This window comes from Salmo salar, chromosome ssa02, assembly GCF_905237065.1.
Source record: "Salmo salar chromosome ssa02, Ssal_v3.1, whole genome shotgun sequence".
Lineage (NCBI taxonomy): Eukaryota > Metazoa > Chordata > Actinopteri > Salmoniformes > Salmonidae > Salmo > Salmo salar.
Genome location: NC_059443.1, coordinates 73,202,169 through 73,222,487, shown reverse-complemented (window position 1 = coordinate 73,222,487; position 20,319 = coordinate 73,202,169). Strand labels below are relative to the sequence as shown.

Sequence of the window (20,319 nt, the reverse complement as noted above, 5' to 3'; positions counted from 1 at the left end):
ACACACCTGATTCATTTCATCAAGGCTTGATGAAGTGTTTATTTCAATCAGGTGTGTTAGTGTTAGGCCAAAACAACAATGTGCACCACTTTGGTTCCCAGGACCTGGATTGGGAGACGCTGGGTTAGAGGGTCGGAGGTTAGAAATTAGAGGCTCTGGGTAGAAGTTGGCTGTAGTCAAATTGACAGATTTAGCATCAGCTTACCTAAATTTAATGTATATTTTAAATATACACTTATTTACTTTATTGAACAGATCGAGAGAGACAGGATGAGGGGAAAGATGGAGAGCAGAAGGATGAGGTGAAAGAGAGAAAGGAAGGATCAGGGGAAAGAGAGAGAGAGGATGATAGAAAGAGGAGGGATGAGGGGAAGATAGAGAGGAAGGAGGAGGGGAAAGATGGAGAGCAGAAGGATGAGGTGAAAGAGAGAAAGGAAGGATCAGGGGAAAGAGAGAGAGAGGATGATAGAAAGAGGAGGGATGAGGGGAAGATAGAGAGGAAGGAGGAGGGGAAAGATGGAGAGAGGAAGGATGAGGGGAAAGATAGGATGAGGGGCTGAAAGAGAGGATGATAGAAAGAGGAGGGATGAGGGGAAAGATGGAGAGAGGAAGGATGAGGGGAAAGATGGAGAGAGGAAGGATGAGGGGAAAGATAGAGAGGAAGGATGAGGGGAAAGAGAGAGAGGAAGGATGAGGGGAAGATAGAAAGAGGAGGGATGAGGGGAAAGAGAGAGAGAGGAGGGATGAGGGGAAAGATAGAAAGAGGAGGGATGAGGGGAAAGAGTGAGAGAGGAAGGATGAGGGGAAAGATAGAGAGAGGAAGAATGAGGGGAAAGATAGGGATGAGGGGAAGAGAGGAAGGATGAGGGGAAAGAGAGAGAGAGGTTAAGTCAAAGGGCAGTAAGCAGTAAGATTCATGTGTGTGGGAGTCTGTGACATTACCACTACACCCTTCCCCAATTCTAACTGGTAGAGGGGAAAACACTGACCTGATCTGGAGCAACTTCATCCTACTGCAGGTCAGCAAGGTGATAGGGGTCAGGGGTCAGGATGACATCATCACTAGGGGAGGTGATAGGTTCAATAAAAACATAATGACCATACATTGTGTTTCATCCTCTTTCTTTCACTGCTTCCTCTTCACTCTCCCCCTCTCTCGCTCTCTCTTTCTCTCTCTCTTTCTCTCTCGCACTCTGTCTCTCTCTCTTTCTCTCTCTCTCTCTTTCTCTCTCGCACTCTGTCTCTCTCTCTCTGTCTCTCTCTCTCTCTGTCTCTCTCTTTCTCGCTCTCTCTTTTTCTCTCTCTCTCGCTCTCTCTTTGTCTCTCTCTCTCTCGCTATCTGTCTCTCTCGCTCTCTCTTTCTCTCTCGCTCTCTCTCTCTCTCTTTCTCTCTCTCTCTCTCTCTCACTCTCTCGCTCTCTGTCTCTCTCTCTCTTTCTCTCTCTCTCTCGTTCTCTCTTTGTCTCTCTCTCTTTCTCGCTCTCTCTCTTTCTCTCTCGCTCTCTGTCTCTCTCGCTCTCTCTCTCTCTCGCTCTCTCTTTCTCTCTCTCTTTCTCTCTTGCTCTCGCTCTCTCTCTCTCTCGCTCTCTCTTTCTCTCTTGCTCTGTCTGTCTCTCTCTGTCTCTGTCTCTCTCTGTCTCTCTCAGGTTGTAAAGCTGAAACAGATAGAACATACTCTGTCTCTCTCTCTGTCTCTCTCTCTCTCTGTCTTTGTCTCTCTGTCTTTGTCTCTCTCTGTCTCTCTCAGGTTGTAAAGCTGAAACAGATAGAACATACTCTGTCTCTCTCTGTCTCTCTCAGGTTGTAAAGCTGAAACAGATAGAACATACTCTGTCTCTCTCTGTCTCTCTCAGGTTGTAAAGCTGAAACAGATAGAACATACTCTGTCTCTCTCTGTCTCTCTCAGGTTGTAAAGCTGAAACAGATAGAACATACTCTGAATGAGAAGCGTATTCTAACGGCTGTCAGCTTCCCTTTCCTGGTACAAGTAGAGTTCTCCTTCAAGGTACACACTATCTCTGTGTGCATGTGCATGTGTGTGTATACCAAACATTAGGAACCCCTTCCTAATATTGACTTGCACCCCTCCCCCCTGTGCCCTCAGAACAGCCTCAATTCATGGGGGCATGGACTCTACAAGGCGTTGAAAGCGTTCCACAGGGATGCTGGCCCATGTTGACTCCAATGCTTCCCACAGTTGTATCAAGTTGGCTGGATGTCCTTTGGGTGGTGGACCATTCTTGATACACACGGGATACTGTTGAGCGTGAAAAACCCAGCAGTGTAGAAGTTCTTGACACAACGGTGCGCCCGGCACCTACTACCGTACCCCCTACCATACCCACTACCATACCCCGTTCAAAGACACTGAACTTTTGTCTTGCCCATTCACCCTCTGAATGTCACATACACAATCTATGTCTCAAGGCTTAAAAATCCTTCTTTAACCTGTCTCCTCCCCTTCATCTACACTGATTAATGTGGATTTAACAAGTGACATCAATAAGGGATCATAGCTTTCACCTGAACAGTCTATGTCATGGAAAAAACATGTGTTCATAATGTTTTGTACACTCAGTGTACGTCTGTGTGTGTGTGTGTGTGTGTGTGTGTGTGTGTGTGTGTGTGTGTGTGTCTCTGAGTGTGTATCAGTAACAGATCCTGTCTGTTCTGCAGGACAACACTAACCTGTACATGGTGATGGAGTATGTACCTGGTGGAGAGATGTTCTCTCATCTACGACGAATCGGCAGGTTCAGGTACGTCTACACAGCAGAGCTGAGCAGTCTGAAATCCCACTGAATGCTCACGGAGCGCTCAACTCCTCGCTCACAGAGCGGTCTGGCGCTCAACTCCTCGCTCACAGAGCGGTCTGGCGCTCAACTCCTCGCTCACAGAGCGGTCTGGCGCTCAACTCCTCGCTCACAGAGCGGTCCGGCGCTCAACTCCTCGCTCACAGAGCGGTCTGGCGCTCAACTCCTCGCTCACAGAGCGGTCCGGCGCTCAACTCCTCGCTCACAGAGCGGTCTGGCGCTCAACTCCTCGCTCACAGAGCGGTCCGGCGCTCAACTCCTCGCTCACAGAGCGGTCTGGCGCTCAACTCCTCGCTCACAGAGCGGTCTGGCGCTCAACTCCTCGCTCACAGAGCGGTCCGGCGCTCAACTCCTCGCTCACAGAGCGGTCTGGCGCTCAACTCCTCGCTCACAGAGCGGTCTGGCGCTCAACTCCTCGCTCACAGAGCGGTCTGGCGCTCAACTCCTCGCTCACAGAGCGGTCTGGCGCTCAACTCCTCGCTCACAGAGCGGTCTGGCGCTCAACTCCTCGCTCACAGAGCGGTCCGGCGCTCAACTCCTCGCTCACAGAGCGGTCTGGCGCTCAACTCCTCGCTCACAGAGTGGTCTGGCGCTCAACTCCTCGCTCACAGAGTGGTCCGGCACTCAACTCCTCGCTCACAGAGTGGTCCGTCGCTCAACTCCTCGCTCACGTCCTTTCCCTCGCTAAAAATCACTCACACGACTACCGTTCCAAATTCACTCCATTCATTTTGTTGTATAAAAAAAGCTCCTTTAACAAACTCCTCATCTACTTTTGTGACTTTGTACCGTTTGGTTTTGAAGCAGGCTGTCTTAAGAAGCTTCAACATCCTGTCATATGCTATTGAACCAGGAACTAGCTGATGATATGCTGCTGCTGTGTTAAAAATGACAGTATTTTTCTCTCATTCATTGACGATCAGATACTTCAGTCGGTTCTGTTGTCCTCACATTTATCAGTTGATAGACAACTTAACACTGTTACACACTTAGACTCCTGTTTTTTAACAATAGCCTAAATAAACATCTCCTGTAAACATCTCCTGTAAACATCTGTAAACATCTCCTGTAAACATCTCCTGTAGACATCTCCTGTAAACATCTCCTGTAGACATCTCCTGTAAACATCTCCTGTAAACATCTCCTGTAGACATCTCCTGTAAACATCTCCTGTGCTGCTGCATGGGTCCATTGGTTGTCTTACTGTCTGTTACACAGGCTGTGACCTATTTCTTGGTTGACTCATATCAACATCTCTGCATGTGGGGTAGGCTAAAGAAATACAACAGAATAGGCCTAATTAAAAGAGCAGTGATGATGGAAATGCTAAATGCTAAAGTGCTGGGTAGAGCATATGACTGGAGCTGGTGGCAGAGAGGCCGACACTCCAAACATTTTTATATCCGCTCCTCGCTCCACTACAGCTCCACTCCACACACACACACACACACACACACACACACACACACACACACACACACACACACACACACACACACACACACACACACACACACATATGCTACTGGATTGGGCTAGATTGTAGATTCTATTCAAATTCAATGTAATAGAATAGAATCAAGTCTATCCTCCTTTATTCTATTCTACTGTATTCTATTTAGTTACTGTAGTACTGTCATCTATTCTACTGTATTCTATTTAGTTACTGTAGTACTGTCAACTATTCTACTGTATTCTATTTAGTTACTGTAGTACTGTCATCTATTCTACTTTATTATATTTAGTTACTGTAGTACTGTCAACTATTCTACTGTATTCTATTTAGTTACTGTAGTACTGTCATCTATTCTACTGTATTCTATTTAGTTACTGTAGTGCTGTCATCTATTCTACTGTATTCTGTTTAGTTACTGTAGTGCTGTCATCTATTCTACTGTATTCTATTTAGTTACAGTAGTGCTGTCATCTATTTTACTGTATTATGTTTAGTTACTGTAGTGCTGTCATCTATTCTACTGTGTTCTATTTAGTTACTGTAGTGCTGTCATCTATTCTACTGTATTATATTTAGTTACTGTAGTGCTGTCATCTATTCTACTGTATTCTATTTAGTTACTGTAGTGCTGTCATCTATTCTACTGTATTATATTTAGTTACTGTAGTGCAGTCATCTATTCTACTGTGTTCTATTTAGTTACTGTAGTGCTGTCATATATTCTACTGTATTATATTTAGTTACTGTAGTGCTGTCATCTATTCTACTGTGTTCTATTTAGTTACTGTAGTGCTGTCATCTATTCTACTGGATTATATTTAGTTACTGTAGTGCTGTCATCTATTCTACTGTATTATATTTAGTTACTGTAGTGCTGTCATCTATTCTACTGTATTATGTTTAGTTACTGTAGTGCTGTCATCTATTCTACTGTATTATGTTTAGTTACTGTAGTGCTGTCATCTATTCTACTGTATTATGTTTAGTTACTGTAGTGCAGTCATCTATTCTACTGTATTATGTTTAGTTACTGTAGTGCTGTCATCTATTCTACTGTATTATGTTTAGTTACTGTAGTGCTGTCATCTATTCTACTGTATTATGTTTAGTTACTGTAGTGCTGTCATCTATTCTACTGTATTATGTTTAGTTACTGTAGTGCTGTCATCTATTCTACTGTATTATGTTTAGTTACTGTAGTGCTGTCATCTATTCTACTGTATTATGTTTAGTTACTGTAGTGCAGTCATCTATTCTACTGTATTATGTTTAGTTACTGTAGTGCTGTCATCTATTCTACTGTATTATGTTTAGTTACTGTAGTGCTGTCATCTATTCTACTGTATTATGTTTAGTTACTGTAGTGCAGTCATCTATTCTACTGTATTATGTTTAGTTACTGTAGTGCTGTCATCTATTTTACTGTATTATGTTTAGTTACTGTAGTGCTGTCATCTATTCTACTGTATTATGTTTAGTTACTGTAGTGCTGTCATCTATTCTACTGTATTATGTTTAGTTACTGTAGTGCTGTCATCTATTCTACTGTATTATGTTTAGTTACTGTAGTGCTGTCATCTATTCTACTGTATTATGTTTAGTTACTGTAGTGCTGTCATCTATTCTACTGTATTATGTTTAGTTACTGTAGTGCTGTCATCTATTCTACTGTATTATGTTTAGTTACTGTAGTGCTGTCATCTATTCTACTGTATTATGTTTAGTTACTGTAGTGCTGTCATCTATTCTACTGTATTATGTTTAGTTACTGTAGTGCTGTCATCTATTTTACTGTATTATGTTTAGTTACTGTAGTGCTGTCATCTATTCTACTGTATTATGTTTAGTTACTGTAGTGCTGTCATCTATTCTACTGTATTATGTTTAGTTACTGTAGTGCTGTCATCTATTCTACTGTATTATGTTTAGTTACTGTAGTGCTGTCATCTATTCTACTGTATTATGTTTAGTTACTGTAGTGCTGTCATCTATTCTACTGTATTATGTTTAGTTACTGTAGCGCTGTCATCTATTTTACTGTATTATGTTTAGTTACTGTAGCGCTGTCATCTATTCTACTGTATTATGTTTAGTTACTGTAGCGCTGTCATCTATTTTACTGTATTATGTTTAGTTACTGTAGCGCTGTCATCTATTCTACTGTATTATGTTTAGTTACTGTAGTGCTGTCATCTATTCTACTGTATTATGTTTAGTTACTGTAGCGCTGTCATCTATTCTACTGTATTATGTTTAGTTACTGTAGCGCTGTCATCTATTCTACTGTATTATGTTTAGTTTCTGTTCTACTGTCATCTATTCTACTGTTGTTGTCTTCTCTGCTTATTTGCTTATTCATCTCTCTCTCTCCATCTCTCTCACTCTCTCCCTTCGTCTCTCTCTCTTTCTCTCTCTCCCTTCCTCTCTCTCTCTCTCCATCTCTCTCACTCTCTCCCTTCCTCTCTCTCTCACTCTCTCCCTTCCTCTCTCTCTCGTGTAGTGAGCCTCATGCTCGGTTCTACGCGGCTCAGATTGTCCTCACCTTTGAGTACCTGCACGCCCTGGACCTCATCTACCGAGACCTGAAACCGGAGAACCTGCTCATAGACCAGCAGGGCTACATACAGGTGACATAGCATGACATAGAGCTACATACAGGTGACATAGGACGATATAGAGCTGCGTACAGGTGACATAGGATGACGTAAAGCTACATACAGGTAATTTAACCTGATGTAGGGCTATGGACAGGTGACATAAACTGACATAAGGCTATGTACGGGCTACACACATTAAGTTGTAATATTTTTATTTAGGATGTTATAAACGGGACAAAACCGAGGCGGGGAATCAAAGGATTGTTGACAACATGTAAACTATATTTCCTCTCCAAGTCTTTATTGAAAAAAGACAAATGTGCACAATAAGCACTTGTTGTTTCTCAAATACAGTGCATTCAGAAGGTATTCAGACGCCTTGACTTTTCCAACATTTTGTTACGTTACAGCCTTGTTCTAAAATGAATTAAATCGTTTTTTCCCCTCATCAATCTACACGCAATACCCCATAATGTCAAAGCAAAAACAGGTTTTTAGTAAAAAAATTTTTTAAATATTACATTTACATAAGTATTCAGACCCTTTACTCAGTACTTTGTTGAAGCACCTTTGGCAGCGATTACAGCCTTGAGTCTTCTTGGGTATGACGCTACAAGCTTGGCACACCTGTATTTGGGGAGTTTCTCCCATTCTTCTCTGCAGATCCTCTCAAGCTCTGTCAGGTTGGATGGGGAGTATCGCTGCACAGCTATTTTCAGGTTTCTCCGGAGATGTTCGATCGGGTTCAAGTCCGGGCTCTGGCTGGATCACTCAAGGACATTCAGAGACTAATCTGAAGCCACTCCTGCGTTGTCTTGGCTGTGTGCTTAGGGTAGTTGTCCTGTTGGAAGGTGAACCTTCGCCCCAGTTTGTGGTCCTGAGCGCTCTGGAACAGGTTTTCATCAAGGTTCTGTCTGTGCTCCGTTCATCTTTCCCTCAATCCTGAGTAGTCTCCCAGTCCCTGCCGCTGAAAAACATCCCCACAGCATGATGCTGCTACCAACATGCTTCATTGTAGGGATGGTGCCAGGTTTCCTCCAGATGTGATGCTTGGCATTCAGGCCAAATAGTTCAATCTTGGTTTCATCAGACCAGAGAATCTTGTTTCTCATGGTCTGAGAGTCTTTAGGTGCCTTTTGGGGAAAACTCCAAGCAGGCTGTCATGTGCCTTTTGCTGAGGAATGACACAGCATTCTGCAGCGATACGCCATCCCATCTGATTTGCTTAGTGGGACTATCATTTGTTTTTCAGGACAATGACCCAAAAACACCTCCAGGATGTGAAAGGTCTATTTGACCAAAAAGGAGAGTGGTAGAGTGTTGCATCAGATGACCTGGCCTCCACAATCACCCGACCTCAACCCAATTGAGATGGTTTGGGATGAGTTAGAACGCAAAGTGAAGGAAAAGCAGCCAACAAGCGCCCAGCATATGTGGGAACTCCTTTAAAACTGTTGGAAAAGCATTCCTCGTGAAGCTGGTTGAGAGAATGCCAAGAGTGTACAAAGCTGTGGCTACTTTGAAGAATCTAAAATATATTTTGATTTGTTTATCACTTTTTTTTGGTTACTACATGATTCCATTTCTGCTATTTCATAGTTTTGTTGTCTTCACTATTATTCTATGATGTAGAAAATAGTACAAATCCTTGAATGAGTAGGTGTGTCCAAACTTTTGACTGGTATTGTATATAAATACTGTATGTAAATAAGGTTTTTCTTTTTTATGAATTTGCAAACATTTCTAAACCTTTTCACTTTGTCACTATGGGGTATTGTGTATAGATTGATGAGGAACCTTTTTGTTTAATCCATTTTAGAAAAAGGTCATGGGATCTGAATTGTTGGTTAGCTAACTGGCCGATTTTAGCCATATTAGCATAGACGTGACGAGTGAAAACACCTCAAAACAAGACATGGTATCAATAACAAGATAAAACTAGTTGAAACGAACCACCTACTGTTCCCCACATGGCAGGTTCTTGTCATTGTTGCTTTCTGGCCGTTCAGAATCACAACAACACAAGGACTTCTACCCCATCAACGTCCGTGCATGGTTTTTGTGACGTTGTCAGCTAACCGTCTGTTATAAACCCTTCCTGTGTTTACAAACATTGCCGCACGAGGGCGATGCGCGCAAGTGGGAGTTCTTATAGAACGGCAGCAAAAAAACCTTTATTTACATGTTGCTTATGAGTGCATTTCACACTACTTTTGGATTATAATTGGATTTTATATGAATTTCCTGCTTAATATAATGTTTGTGTCATCATCGCAAATCAACTGCATTATACTTAAAAAAAACACTTCAGCTTCAACCAGTAAAATGGCTCTTTGGCTAGCTTTTGCTACAGCCTATATCAATGAGTGTTAGCATTATAGCTAATAACTGCTGCATCCAAAATATTTATTTTGCAGAGATCACAACCAAATATGATCTTAGTGACTGTTCAAGCAAGAATCAAAACATCATTGTAAGCATATGAGAACCCCCCAAAAAGTGAATTTGTTTAGAAGTAATAAAAACTTAAATCAAAGATATGTTGAATGGGAGCAGATGGCGATGGCTTTCTCACTGCCGACAAGAGTTGCGCGCATCTGTGCGTGACGTCAGAGTGTCGTGTCCTGGAAAGGGTTCTATTACATGCACTTACTGTATATGTCTGTGTACCAGGCTCTACAACAGTGGTTTATAGCGCAGTCTCTGCTTCCCCCTAGTGGGAAACAGGGGTACTGCAGATTCCTCTGTAGCTACTATTTAACTACTGCGTAACTGCTGTCTTTATAACAAAATATTTCCCTCCTCCTGTCTCTCTCTCAATTCAATTCAAAGGGCTTTATTGGGATGGGAAACATATGTTAACATTGCCAAAACAAGTGAAATAGATCATAAACAAAGGTGAAATAAGCAATCACAAATGAACAGTAAAAATTACACTCACAAAGTTTCAAAGGAATAGAGACATTTCAAATGTCATTATGGCTATGTACAGTGTTATAACAATGTGCAAATAAATATGGGTTGTATTTTCAATGGTCTCTCTCTCTCTCAGGTGACAGATTTTGGTTTTGCTAAGCGTGTGAAAGGTCGAACCTGGACACTGTGTGGAACCCCAGAGTACCTGGCCCCAGAGATCATCCTCAGCAAGGTGAGCCGCAATGGAGGCCCAGTGGCGTAGCACTGAATGGGATTCTGTGCAACTACTTTAATGGAACCAAAATGGAAGAGGCAGCTGTCCCTGTGGCTTAGCACTGAATGGGATTCTGTGCAACTACTTTACTGGTATCAAAATGGAGGAGGCAGCTGTCCCTGAGGCATTACTTTACTACAGACCTCATATACTTTCTCTCTCTACCTCCAAACCTCAATGTAACACTCAACATGTTAAATCTCCTCTCTCCCTCTTTACCTCCCTACCTCCCTTCCTCTGTCCCTCCCTCCCTCCCCCCTCCGTCCCTCCCTCTCCCCCTCCCTCCTTCACCCTCTCTCCCCACTCCCTCCTTTCTCCCTCTCCTCCTCCCCTCCCTCCCCCCTCCGTCCCTCCCTCCCTCCTTTCCCCTCTCTCCCCCCTCCCTCCCTCCCCTCCTTCCCCCCTCCCTCCTCCCTCCCTCCCCCTCCCTCCTTTCTCCCTCTCCCACTGCCCTCATTCCCCCCTCACTCCCTCCCCTCCCTCACTCCCTCCTCCCCTCCCCTCCCTCCTCCCCTCCCTCCCTCCCTCCCTCCCTCCCCTTCCCTTCCCTCCTCCCTCTCTCTCCCTCTCCAGGGGTATAACAAGGCGGTAGACTGGTGGGCGTTGGGTGTGTTGGTCTATGAGATGGCAGCCGGTTACCCTCCCTTCTTCGCTGACCAGCCCATACAAATTTACGAGAAGATCGTCTCTGGGAAGGTGAGCTGGGCTAGTGTAACGGACATAAGTACGTGCCGTAAGATCTCTCCATAGCTAGCTTGAAATGTCGCCAATGGAGCTATCCAATAGGATCCTTTTCTAGAGCACAACTGGTTGGCGCGTTGTTAAGGAGGGCGGTCACGTGTGTTAGCGAGGCAGAGGGCTCTGGGTTTGGGATAGTTTACCCGGAGTTGTAGTCAGAGAGGGAAAAAGCTAATACTGCTAAACTAGCATACTGACTGGGTTTCACTAGGCTGTGTTGCAAGTGGCACCTTTCCCTTTACGAACTACTTTTGACCAGGGCCATATCACCCATTTCCCTTTATGAATACTTTTGACCAGGGCCATATCACCTGTTTCCCTTGATGATCTACTTTTGACCAGGGCCATATCACCCATTTCCCTTTATGAATACTTTTGACCAGGGCCATATCACCCGTTTCCCTTTATGAATACTTTTGACCAGGGCCATATCACCTGTTTCCCTTGATGATCTACTTTTGACCAGGGCCATATCACCCGTTTCCCTTTATGAATACTTTTGACCAGGGCCATATCACCTGTTTCCCTTGATGATCTACTTTTGACCAGGGCCATATCACCCGTTTCCCTTTATGAATACTTTTGACCAGGGCCATATCACCTGTTTCCCTTGATGATCTACTTTTGACCAGGGCCATATCACCCGTTTCCCTTTATGAATACTTTTGACCAGGGCCATATCACCCGTTTCCCTTTATGAATACTTTTGACCAGGGCCATATCACCCGTTTCCCTTTATGAATACTTTTGACCAGGGCCATATCACCTGTTTCCCTTGATGATCTACTTTTGACCAGGGCCATATCACCCGTTTCCCTTTATGAATACTTTTGACCAGGGCCATATCACCCGTTTCCCTTTATGAATACTTTTGACCAGGGCCATATCACCTGTTTCCCTTGATGATCTACTTTTGACCAGGGCCATATCACCCGTTTCCCTTTATGAATACTTTTGACCAGGGCCATATCACCCGTTTCCCTTTATGAATACTTTTGACCAGGGCCATATCACCTGTTTCCCTTGATGATCTACTTTTGACCAGGGCCATATCACCCGTTTCCCTTTATGAATACTTTTGACCAGGGCCATATCACCCGTTTCCCTTTATGAATACTTTTGACCAGGGCCATATCACCCGTTTCCCTTTATGAATACTTTTGACCAGGGCCATATCACCCGTTTCCCTTTATGAATACTTTTGACCAGGGCCATGGCACCCGTTTCCCTTTATGAATACTTTTGACCAGGGCCATATCACCTGTTTCCCTTTATGAATACTTTTGACCAGGGCCATATCACCCGTTTCCCTTTATGAATACTTTTGACCAGGGCCATGGCACCCGTTTCCCTTTATGACCTACTTTTGACCAGGGCCACATCACTTTGTGTGTAACACTTTGCACTATTGAAACATACATGCAACTATAATATATCGACTATAATCACAGCATTATTTCAAAAACACAACTCGAGTTTCATTCCAAATGTCCCAGTCAGGAACAAAGTGTGTTGCGTGGAGTGCGTGATGACACAGCCGTCAGAGAAGGTAGGGTCACACAGGGAGATGATCTGCTCACACCTCTCTTCTGTAGAGACGCTGAATGTCGCCTAAAAGTGACCGGTTTGCATCCCTGGGTAGTCTGTCTTTGGACTCAGTGCTTCAGTGTTCTGACACTCCTAGAATGGATCCCTATGGGCCCTGTTCAAATGTAGTGCGCTATTTAGGGCATAGGATGCCATTTGGGACTTCTACCTACCCTACACTATATATATACATTTGAAGTTGTTTTTCAAACACTCCACAAATGTATTTTTAACAAACTATAGTTTTGGCAAGTCGGTTAGGACATCTACTTCATGCATGACACAAGTCATCTTTCCAACAATTGTTTACAGACAGATTATTTCACTTATAATTTACTGTATCACAATTCCAGTGGGTCAGAAGTTTACATACACTAAGTTGGCTGTGCCTTTAAACAGCTTGGATAATTCCAGAAAAATGATGTCATGGCTTTAGAAGCTTCGGATAGGCTAATTGACATAATTTGAGTCAATTGGAGCTGTACCTGTGGATGTATTTCAAGGCCTACCTTCAAACTCAGTGCCTCTTTGCTTGACATCATGGGAAAGTCAAAAGAAATCAGTCAAGACCTCAGAAAAGAAATTGTAGACCTCCTCAAGTCTGGTTCATCCTTGTGAGCAATTTCCAAACGCCTGAAGGTACCACGTTCATCTGTACAAACAATAGTACGCAAGTATAAACACCATGGGACCACGCAGCCGTCATACTGCTCAGGAAGGAGACGTTTTCTGTCTCCTAGAGATGAATGCACTTTGGTGCGAAAAGTGCAAATCAATCCCAGAACAACAGCAAGGACCTTGTGAAGATGCTTGAGGAAACAGGTACAAAAGTATCTATATCCACAGTAAAACGAGTCCTATATCGACATAACCTGAAAGGCCGCTCAGCAAGGAAGAAGCCACTGCTCCAAAACTGCCATAAAAAAGCCAGACTACGGTTTGCAACTGCACATAGGGACAAAGATCGTACTTTTTGGAGAAATGTCCTCTGGTCTGATGAAACAAAAATAGAACTGTTTGGCAATAATGACCATTGTTATGTTTGGAGGAAAAAGGGGGAGGCTTGCAAGCCGAAGAACACCATACCAACCATGAAGCATGGGGGTGGCAGCATCATGTTGTGGGTGTGCTTTGCTACAGGAGGGACTGGTGCACTTCACAAAATAGATGCCATCATGAGGGAGGAAAATTATGTGGATATATTGAAGCAACATCTCAAGACTTATTTCAGGAAGTTAAAGCTTGGTCGCAAATGGGTCTTTCAAATAGACAATGACCCCAAGCAATGACCCCAAGGTTGTGGCAAAATGGCTGAAGGACAACAAAGTCAAGGTATTGGAGTGGCCATCACAAAGCCCTGACCTCAATCCTATAGAAAATGTGTGGGCAGAACTGAAAAAGCTTGTGAGAGCAAGGAGGCCTACAAACCTGACTCAGTTACACCAGCTCTGTCAGGAGGAATGGGCCAAAATTCACCCAACTTATTGTGGGAAGCTTGTGGAAGGCTACCCGAAACGTTTGACCCAAGTTAAACAATTTAAAGGCAATGCTACCAAACACTAATTGAGTCTATGTAAACTTCTGACCCGCTGGGAATGTGATGAAATAAATAAAATCTGAAATAAATCATTCTCTCTACTATTATTCTGACATTTCACATTCTTAAAATAAAGTGGTGATCCTAACTGACCAAAAACAGAGAATGTTTACTTGGATTAAATGTCAGCAATTGTGAAAAACGGAGTTTAAATGTATTTGGTGTATGTAAACATCTGACTTATATATACTGCTCAAAAAAATAAAGGGAACACTTAAACAACACATCCTAGATCTGAATGAAAGAAATAATCTTATTAAATACTTTTTTCTTTACATAGTTGAATGTGCTGACAACAAAATCACACAAACATAATCAATGGAAATCCAATTTATCAACCCATAGAGGTCTGGATTTGGAGTCACACTCAAAATTAAAGTGGAAAACCACACTACAGGCTGATCCAACTTTGATGTAATGTCCTTAAAACAAGTCAAAATGAGGCTCAGTAGTGTGTCTGGCCTCCACGTGCCTGTATGACCTCCCTACAACGCCTGGGCATGCTCCTGATGAGGTGGCGGATGGTCTCCTGAGGGATCTCCTCCCAGACCTGGACTAAAGCATCCGCCAACTCCTGGACAGTCTGTGGTGCAACGTGGCGTTGGTGGATGGAGCGAGACATGATGTCCCTTATGTGCTCAATTGAATTCAGGTCTGGGAAACAGGCGGGCCAGTCCATAGCATCAATGCCTTCCTCTTGCAGGAACTGCTGACACACTCCAGCCACATGAGGTCTAGCATTGTCTTGCATTAGGAGGAACCCAGGGCCAGCATATGGTCTCACAAGGGGTCTGAGGATCTCATCTCGGTACCTAATGGCAGTCAGGCTACCTCTGGCGAGCACATGGAGGGCTGTGCGGCTCCCCAAAGAAATGCCACCCCACACCATGACTGACCCACCGCCAAACCGGTGATGCTGGAGGATGTTGCAGGCAGCAGAACGTTCTCCACGGCGTCTCCAGACTCTGTCACGTCTGTCACATGTGCTCAGTGTGAACCTGCTTTCATCTGTGAAGAGCACAGGGCGCCAGTGGCGAATTTGCCAATCTTGGTGTTCTCTGGCAAATGCCAAACATCCTGTACGGTGTTGGGCTGTAAGCACAACCCCCACCTGTGGACGTCGGGCCCTCATACCACCCTCATGGAGTCTGTTTCTGACCGTTTGAGCAGACACATGCACATTTGTGGCCTGCTGGAGGTCATTTTGCAGGGCTCTGGCAGTGCTTCTCCTGCTCCTCCTTGCACAAAGGCGGAGGTAGCGGTCCTGCTACTGGGTTGTTGCCCTCCTACGGCCTCCTCCACGTCTCCTGATGTACTGGCCTGTCTCCTGGTAGCGCCTCCTTGCTCTGGACACTACGCTGACAGACACAGCAAACATTCTTGCCACAGCTCGCATTGATGTGCCATCCTGGATGAGCTGCACTACCTGAGCCACTTGTGTGGGTTGTAGACTCCGTCTCATGCTACCACTAGAGTGAAAGCACCGCCAGCATTCAAAAGTGACCAAAACATCAGCCAGGAAGCATAGGAACTGAGAAGTGGTCTGTGGTCCCCACCTGCAGAACCACTCCTTTATTGGGGGTGTCTTGCTAATTGCCTATAATTTTCACCTGTTGTCTATTCCATTTGCACAACAGCATGTGGCAATTATTGTCAATCAGTGTTGCTTCCTAAGTGGACAGTTTGATTTCACAGAAGTGGGATTGACTTGGAGTTACATTGTGTTGTTTAAGTGTTCCCTTTATTTTTTTGAGCAGTGTATATGCTACCATTCAAAAGTTTGGGGTCACTTAGAAATATCATTTTTTGTTGTTGAAAGAAAAGCAAATGTTTTGTCCATTAAAAGAACATCAAATTCATCAGAAATACAGTGTAGACATTGTTAATGTTGTAAATGACTATTGCAGCTGGAAACGGCAGATTCTTTAAAAATTGAATATCTACATAGACGTACAGAGGCCCATTATCAGGAAACATCACTCATTTTTTCCAATGGCATGTTGTGTTAGCTAATCCAAGTTTATCATTTTCATAGGCTTAGCACAGCTGAAAACTGTTGTTCTGATTTCTCGCATGGAATAGCCTTCATTTCTCAGAACAAGAATAGACTGACAAGTTTCAGAAGAAAGTTCTTTGTTTCTGGCCATTTTGAGCCTGTAATCGAACCCACAAATGCTGATGCTCCAGATACTCAACTAGTCTAAAGAAGGCCAGTTTTATTGCTTCTTTAATTAGAACAACAGTTTTCAGCTGTGCTAACATAATTACAAAAGGGTTTTCTAATGATCAATTAGCCTTTCAAAATGATAAACTTGGATTAGCTAACACAACGTTTCATTGGAACACAGGAGTGATGGTTGCTGATAATGGGCCTCTGTACGCCTGTGTAGATATTCCATTAAAAATCAGCCGTTTCCAGCTACAACAGTCATTTACAACATTAACAACATCTACACTGTATTTCTGATCAAATTGATGTTAATCTAATGGACCACAAATGCGCTTTTCTTTCAAAAACAAGGATGTCTAAGTGAACCCAAACTTTTGAACGGTGGTGTGTGTGTGTGTGTGTGTGTGTGTGTGTGTGTGTGTGTGTGTGTGTGTGTGTGTGTGTGTGTGTGTGTGTGTGTGTATTTGCCTGTCTAGTAATTTTAGATCAGCACTGAGATGAGAACCTGGTTTGCCTCTTCCTTCTAACATCTCTCCGCCCCTCTCCTTCTCTACTCTCCCACACTACCACTTCCCCTTTCCTCCTCCTCTATTCCCCCTCTCCTCTCCTCCTCCTTCTCTACTCTCCCACACTACCACTCCCCCTTCCTCTCCTCCTCTCCTCCCCCTCTCCACCCTCCCTCCTGTCCTCCCCCTCTCCATCCTCCACCCTCTCCTCTCCTCCCCATCGCCTCCTCACCCCTCCTCCCTCCTCCTCCACCTCCTCTCTTCCACCTCTCCTCCCCCTCTCCTCCCCTTCCTCTCCTCCACCCTCCTCTCTTCCCCCCATCTCCGCCTCTCCTCGCCCTCTCCTTCTATACTCTCCCACGCTACCACTCCCCTTCCCCCTCCTCTATTCCCCCTCCCCCCTCTCCTTCTCTACTCTCCCACACTACCACTCCCCCTTCTCCTCCTCCTCTATTCCCCCTCTCCTCTCTTCCCTCCTCTCCTCCCCCCTCTCCTCTCCTCCCCCAGGTGCGTTTCCCCTCCCACTTCAGCTCTGACCTGAAGGATCTGTTGAGGAATCTACTACAGGTGGACCTGACCAAGCGCTATGGCAACCTGAAGAACGGCGTCAACGACATCAAGGGACACAAGTGGTTCGCCACCACTGATTGGATCGCTGTATATCAGAGAAAGGTGAGTGGTGGGGGCTAACTGACATGTAGGGTACAGTACAATTCCAGGTAACTTTCTCAAAATGACCAGGTTTTCCAGAAATCCCCTTTGATCAAAGCACTTAACCCTCATTTCTCCTGTAAGGCGCTCTGGATAAGAACTAAGTGAATGTCATGTAAACAAATGTATTTATATGTTTGAATATGATAATTATACAGGAATCTGGTTTAGTAAAATGCAGTGATTGTTTCATAGATTTTTTAATATTTCTGTTTTATTCCTCTTCCTGTGTGTGTGTGTGTGCGTGCGTGTGCGTGCGCGTGTGTGTGTGTGTGTGTAGGTGGAGGCCCCGTTCGTTCCTAAGTTCAAAGGCCCAGGTGACACCAGCAACTTTGAGGAGTACGAAGAGGAGGAGATCAGAGTCTCCATCAGTGAACAATGTGCCAAGGAGTTCACTGACTTCTAGACCCAACCAGATAGAGAGGGATTGAAGGAAGAAGATAGGGAAGGGGGAGAGAGGGAGAAGGAAGAAGGGAGGGAGAGAAGGAGAGGGAAGGAAGGAGTGGGAGAGGGGGAAGGAAGGAGAGAGAGGGCGAAGGAAGAAGAGAGCGAAGGAGAGGGAGAAGGAAGGAAAGAGGGAGAGAGATAGGGAGAAGGAAGAAGAGAGAGAAGGAGGGAGAGAGGGAAGGAAAGAGGGAGAGAGATAGGGAGAAGGAAGAAGAGAGAGAAGGAGAGGGAGAAGGAAGGAAAGAGGGAGAGAGATAGGGAGAAGGAAGAAGAGAGCGAAGGAGAGGGAGAAGGAAGGAAAGAGGGAGAGAGATAGGGAGAAGGAAGAAGAGAGAGAAGGAGGGAGAGAGGGAAGGTAAACTGGAGTACTGTCTCCTGTTGACTCACAAGCACCAGCTACGAGAGGGAGAGAAGAAGAGGGGAAGATATGGAGAGGAGAGGAGAGTAAACCAGCAGTGTTGCCCTTTCTGTCCCATTTGTGTTTTTTCTACTGTTATTTATTTATTATTTAGTCTCTTTCTATGCTTCATCCTTTATGGAGTGTTGGAGTGGGACCTGTCTCTGTAACAACTGTCTCCTAACTACCATATTGGGACAGGGCCATTCTCTGTAACAACTGTCTCCTAACTACCATATTGGGACAGGGTCCTGTCTCTGTAATAATTGTCTCCTAACTACCATATTGGGAGAGGGCCATTCTCTGTAACAACTGTCTCCTAAGTACCATAGTGGGACAGGGACCTGTCTCTGTAACAACTGTCTCCTAACTACCACATTGGGACAGGCACCTGTCTCTGTAACAACTGTCTCCTATGTACTAGGCTAGCATATTGTTCCACACATACTGGTATGCTTTCTGAATGGCCCCCTGTTCCCTATATAGTGCACTACTTTTTACCAGACCCTTATGGGCTCTGGTCAAAAGTAGTGCACTCTAAAGGGAATAGGGTGCCATTTGGGACAAACGCACAATACTCTGCACTCACCCCACCCTCCCCCTCTCCTACCCCCCCGGCGTGTGTCGTCGTCATCCCCCCAGGTGGACCAAGCTCGAGGAAGCTACAGAAGGTCTTGATGTTATTGTTTCCAGTCTGGTGTGTTCTTCCTGTCCTTGTGTTAATACATACACTCAACTGTACACTTCTGTCTTGACACTAGTTCCGTTCAGATGAATAATAATAATAATAATATGCCACATAGCAGATGCTTCTATCCAAAGTGACGGTCAGGTGTTCTGTTGTCTGGGTGTTGCCCAGCGGGAATTGAACCTCTAGTGCCGTGATGCTCTTATCAACTGAGCCTCGTGGAACCAGTTCATGTTCTGCCTTCTTAATGACCTGAATTCCTTTTCTCAAATCCGGCCTAGTAGTTTACTCATTCTCACGTTAAACACATCAGAACTCATTTGACATCTTGTATTAGAAAGGTGTAATTACATTCTCTAACTCAGTTGTCCAGGATTGGAAATACCATTATATTATCATTATTATTATTATTACATTGTCTTAACACTCTTCTCCTTTGAATACAATTCCATATTCTCTTCTACTCTTTAATGTCGTGTACCGTCGCCTAATATCATAGGGCACGTCCCAAATGACACCATATTCCCTACTTAGTGCACTACTTTTGACCCAGACCCTATAGAGTTCTCTGGTCAAGTGTAGTGCACTACTTTTGACCCAGGCCTATAGAGCTCTCTGGTCAAGAGTAGTGCATTAAGTAGGGCACAGTGTTCCATTTGGGACGTAACCGTGGACAGCTGTTTATCCCCTCCATCACAGTCTCCTCAATGTATTTCTAGGTCATCCTCCTCTCAGCCGTGGACAGGCACAATGCTGGTGTATATATATACTATATACATACTGTTGCACTTTCTAGGAAAATCCATAAGGCCTATAGTCTTTTTAAACCATATGACTGGGGTTGCACAATTCTAAATTCCCTGGTTTTCCACAAATCCTGGCTGGAAGATTCCTGGAAATATGAGGGGAATAAGCAGGAAATCCTGGACTCCTTCCACCAGGATTTCTGTAAAAACTGAGAATTTGGGGAAAGTTCGGGACTGAAGCAGCCCTATATGATCCTCAGCACTGCAAAGGAAGGTGTTTTAAAGACACTATCTAATACCACCACATGAAAAACAAAACAATAAAACACAAAGTGTAATATTTTGCAACTTGAGTATCAGTACAATAAAGTTTTACTTGATAAAATGACCAACACAAGGGATTGTGTGTGCTGTTTGTTTGCGTGATGTAGCTCAGTGGTTTCCAAACCTCTCGTTGTGGACCCTCAGACATTTCACCACTTTGTTGAAGCCCTGAACTAGTTCACCTTGGTGCGCTAACTGTAGAATAGATGAAATATGTGGACTGGCTGGGGCTCCCTGAGGAGAGGTTTAAAACCACTGACAGCCTAAACACACTTTAAAACTATTGGGGACTGACGCACACACACACCTGTATACCTATTCAATCCATCTTTTATATTTTATTAGAGACGAA

The 20,319-nt window shown here is 44.2% G+C and overlaps 1 protein-coding gene across 1 annotated transcript in view; it reads left to right on the top strand.

Moving 5' to 3' along the window:
- LOC106592286 (cAMP-dependent protein kinase catalytic subunit alpha) overlaps positions 1-20,035 on the top strand; it is a 24,854-nt gene extending 4,819 nt beyond the window's left edge. The window contains exons 4-10 of the mRNA XM_045709751.1: positions 1,907-2,005; positions 2,677-2,759; positions 6,770-6,896; positions 9,919-10,014; positions 10,630-10,752; positions 17,162-17,326; positions 17,646-20,035. Coding sequence (XP_045565707.1) covers positions 1,907-2,005; positions 2,677-2,759; positions 6,770-6,896; positions 9,919-10,014; positions 10,630-10,752; positions 17,162-17,326; positions 17,646-17,771 — 819 coding nt within the window. The 3' untranslated portion in view covers positions 17,772-20,035. The remainder of the gene's footprint in view (positions 1-1,906; positions 2,006-2,676; positions 2,760-6,769; positions 6,897-9,918; positions 10,015-10,629; positions 10,753-17,161; positions 17,327-17,645) is intronic.
- The last annotated feature ends 284 nt before the right edge of the window (positions 20,036-20,319 follow it).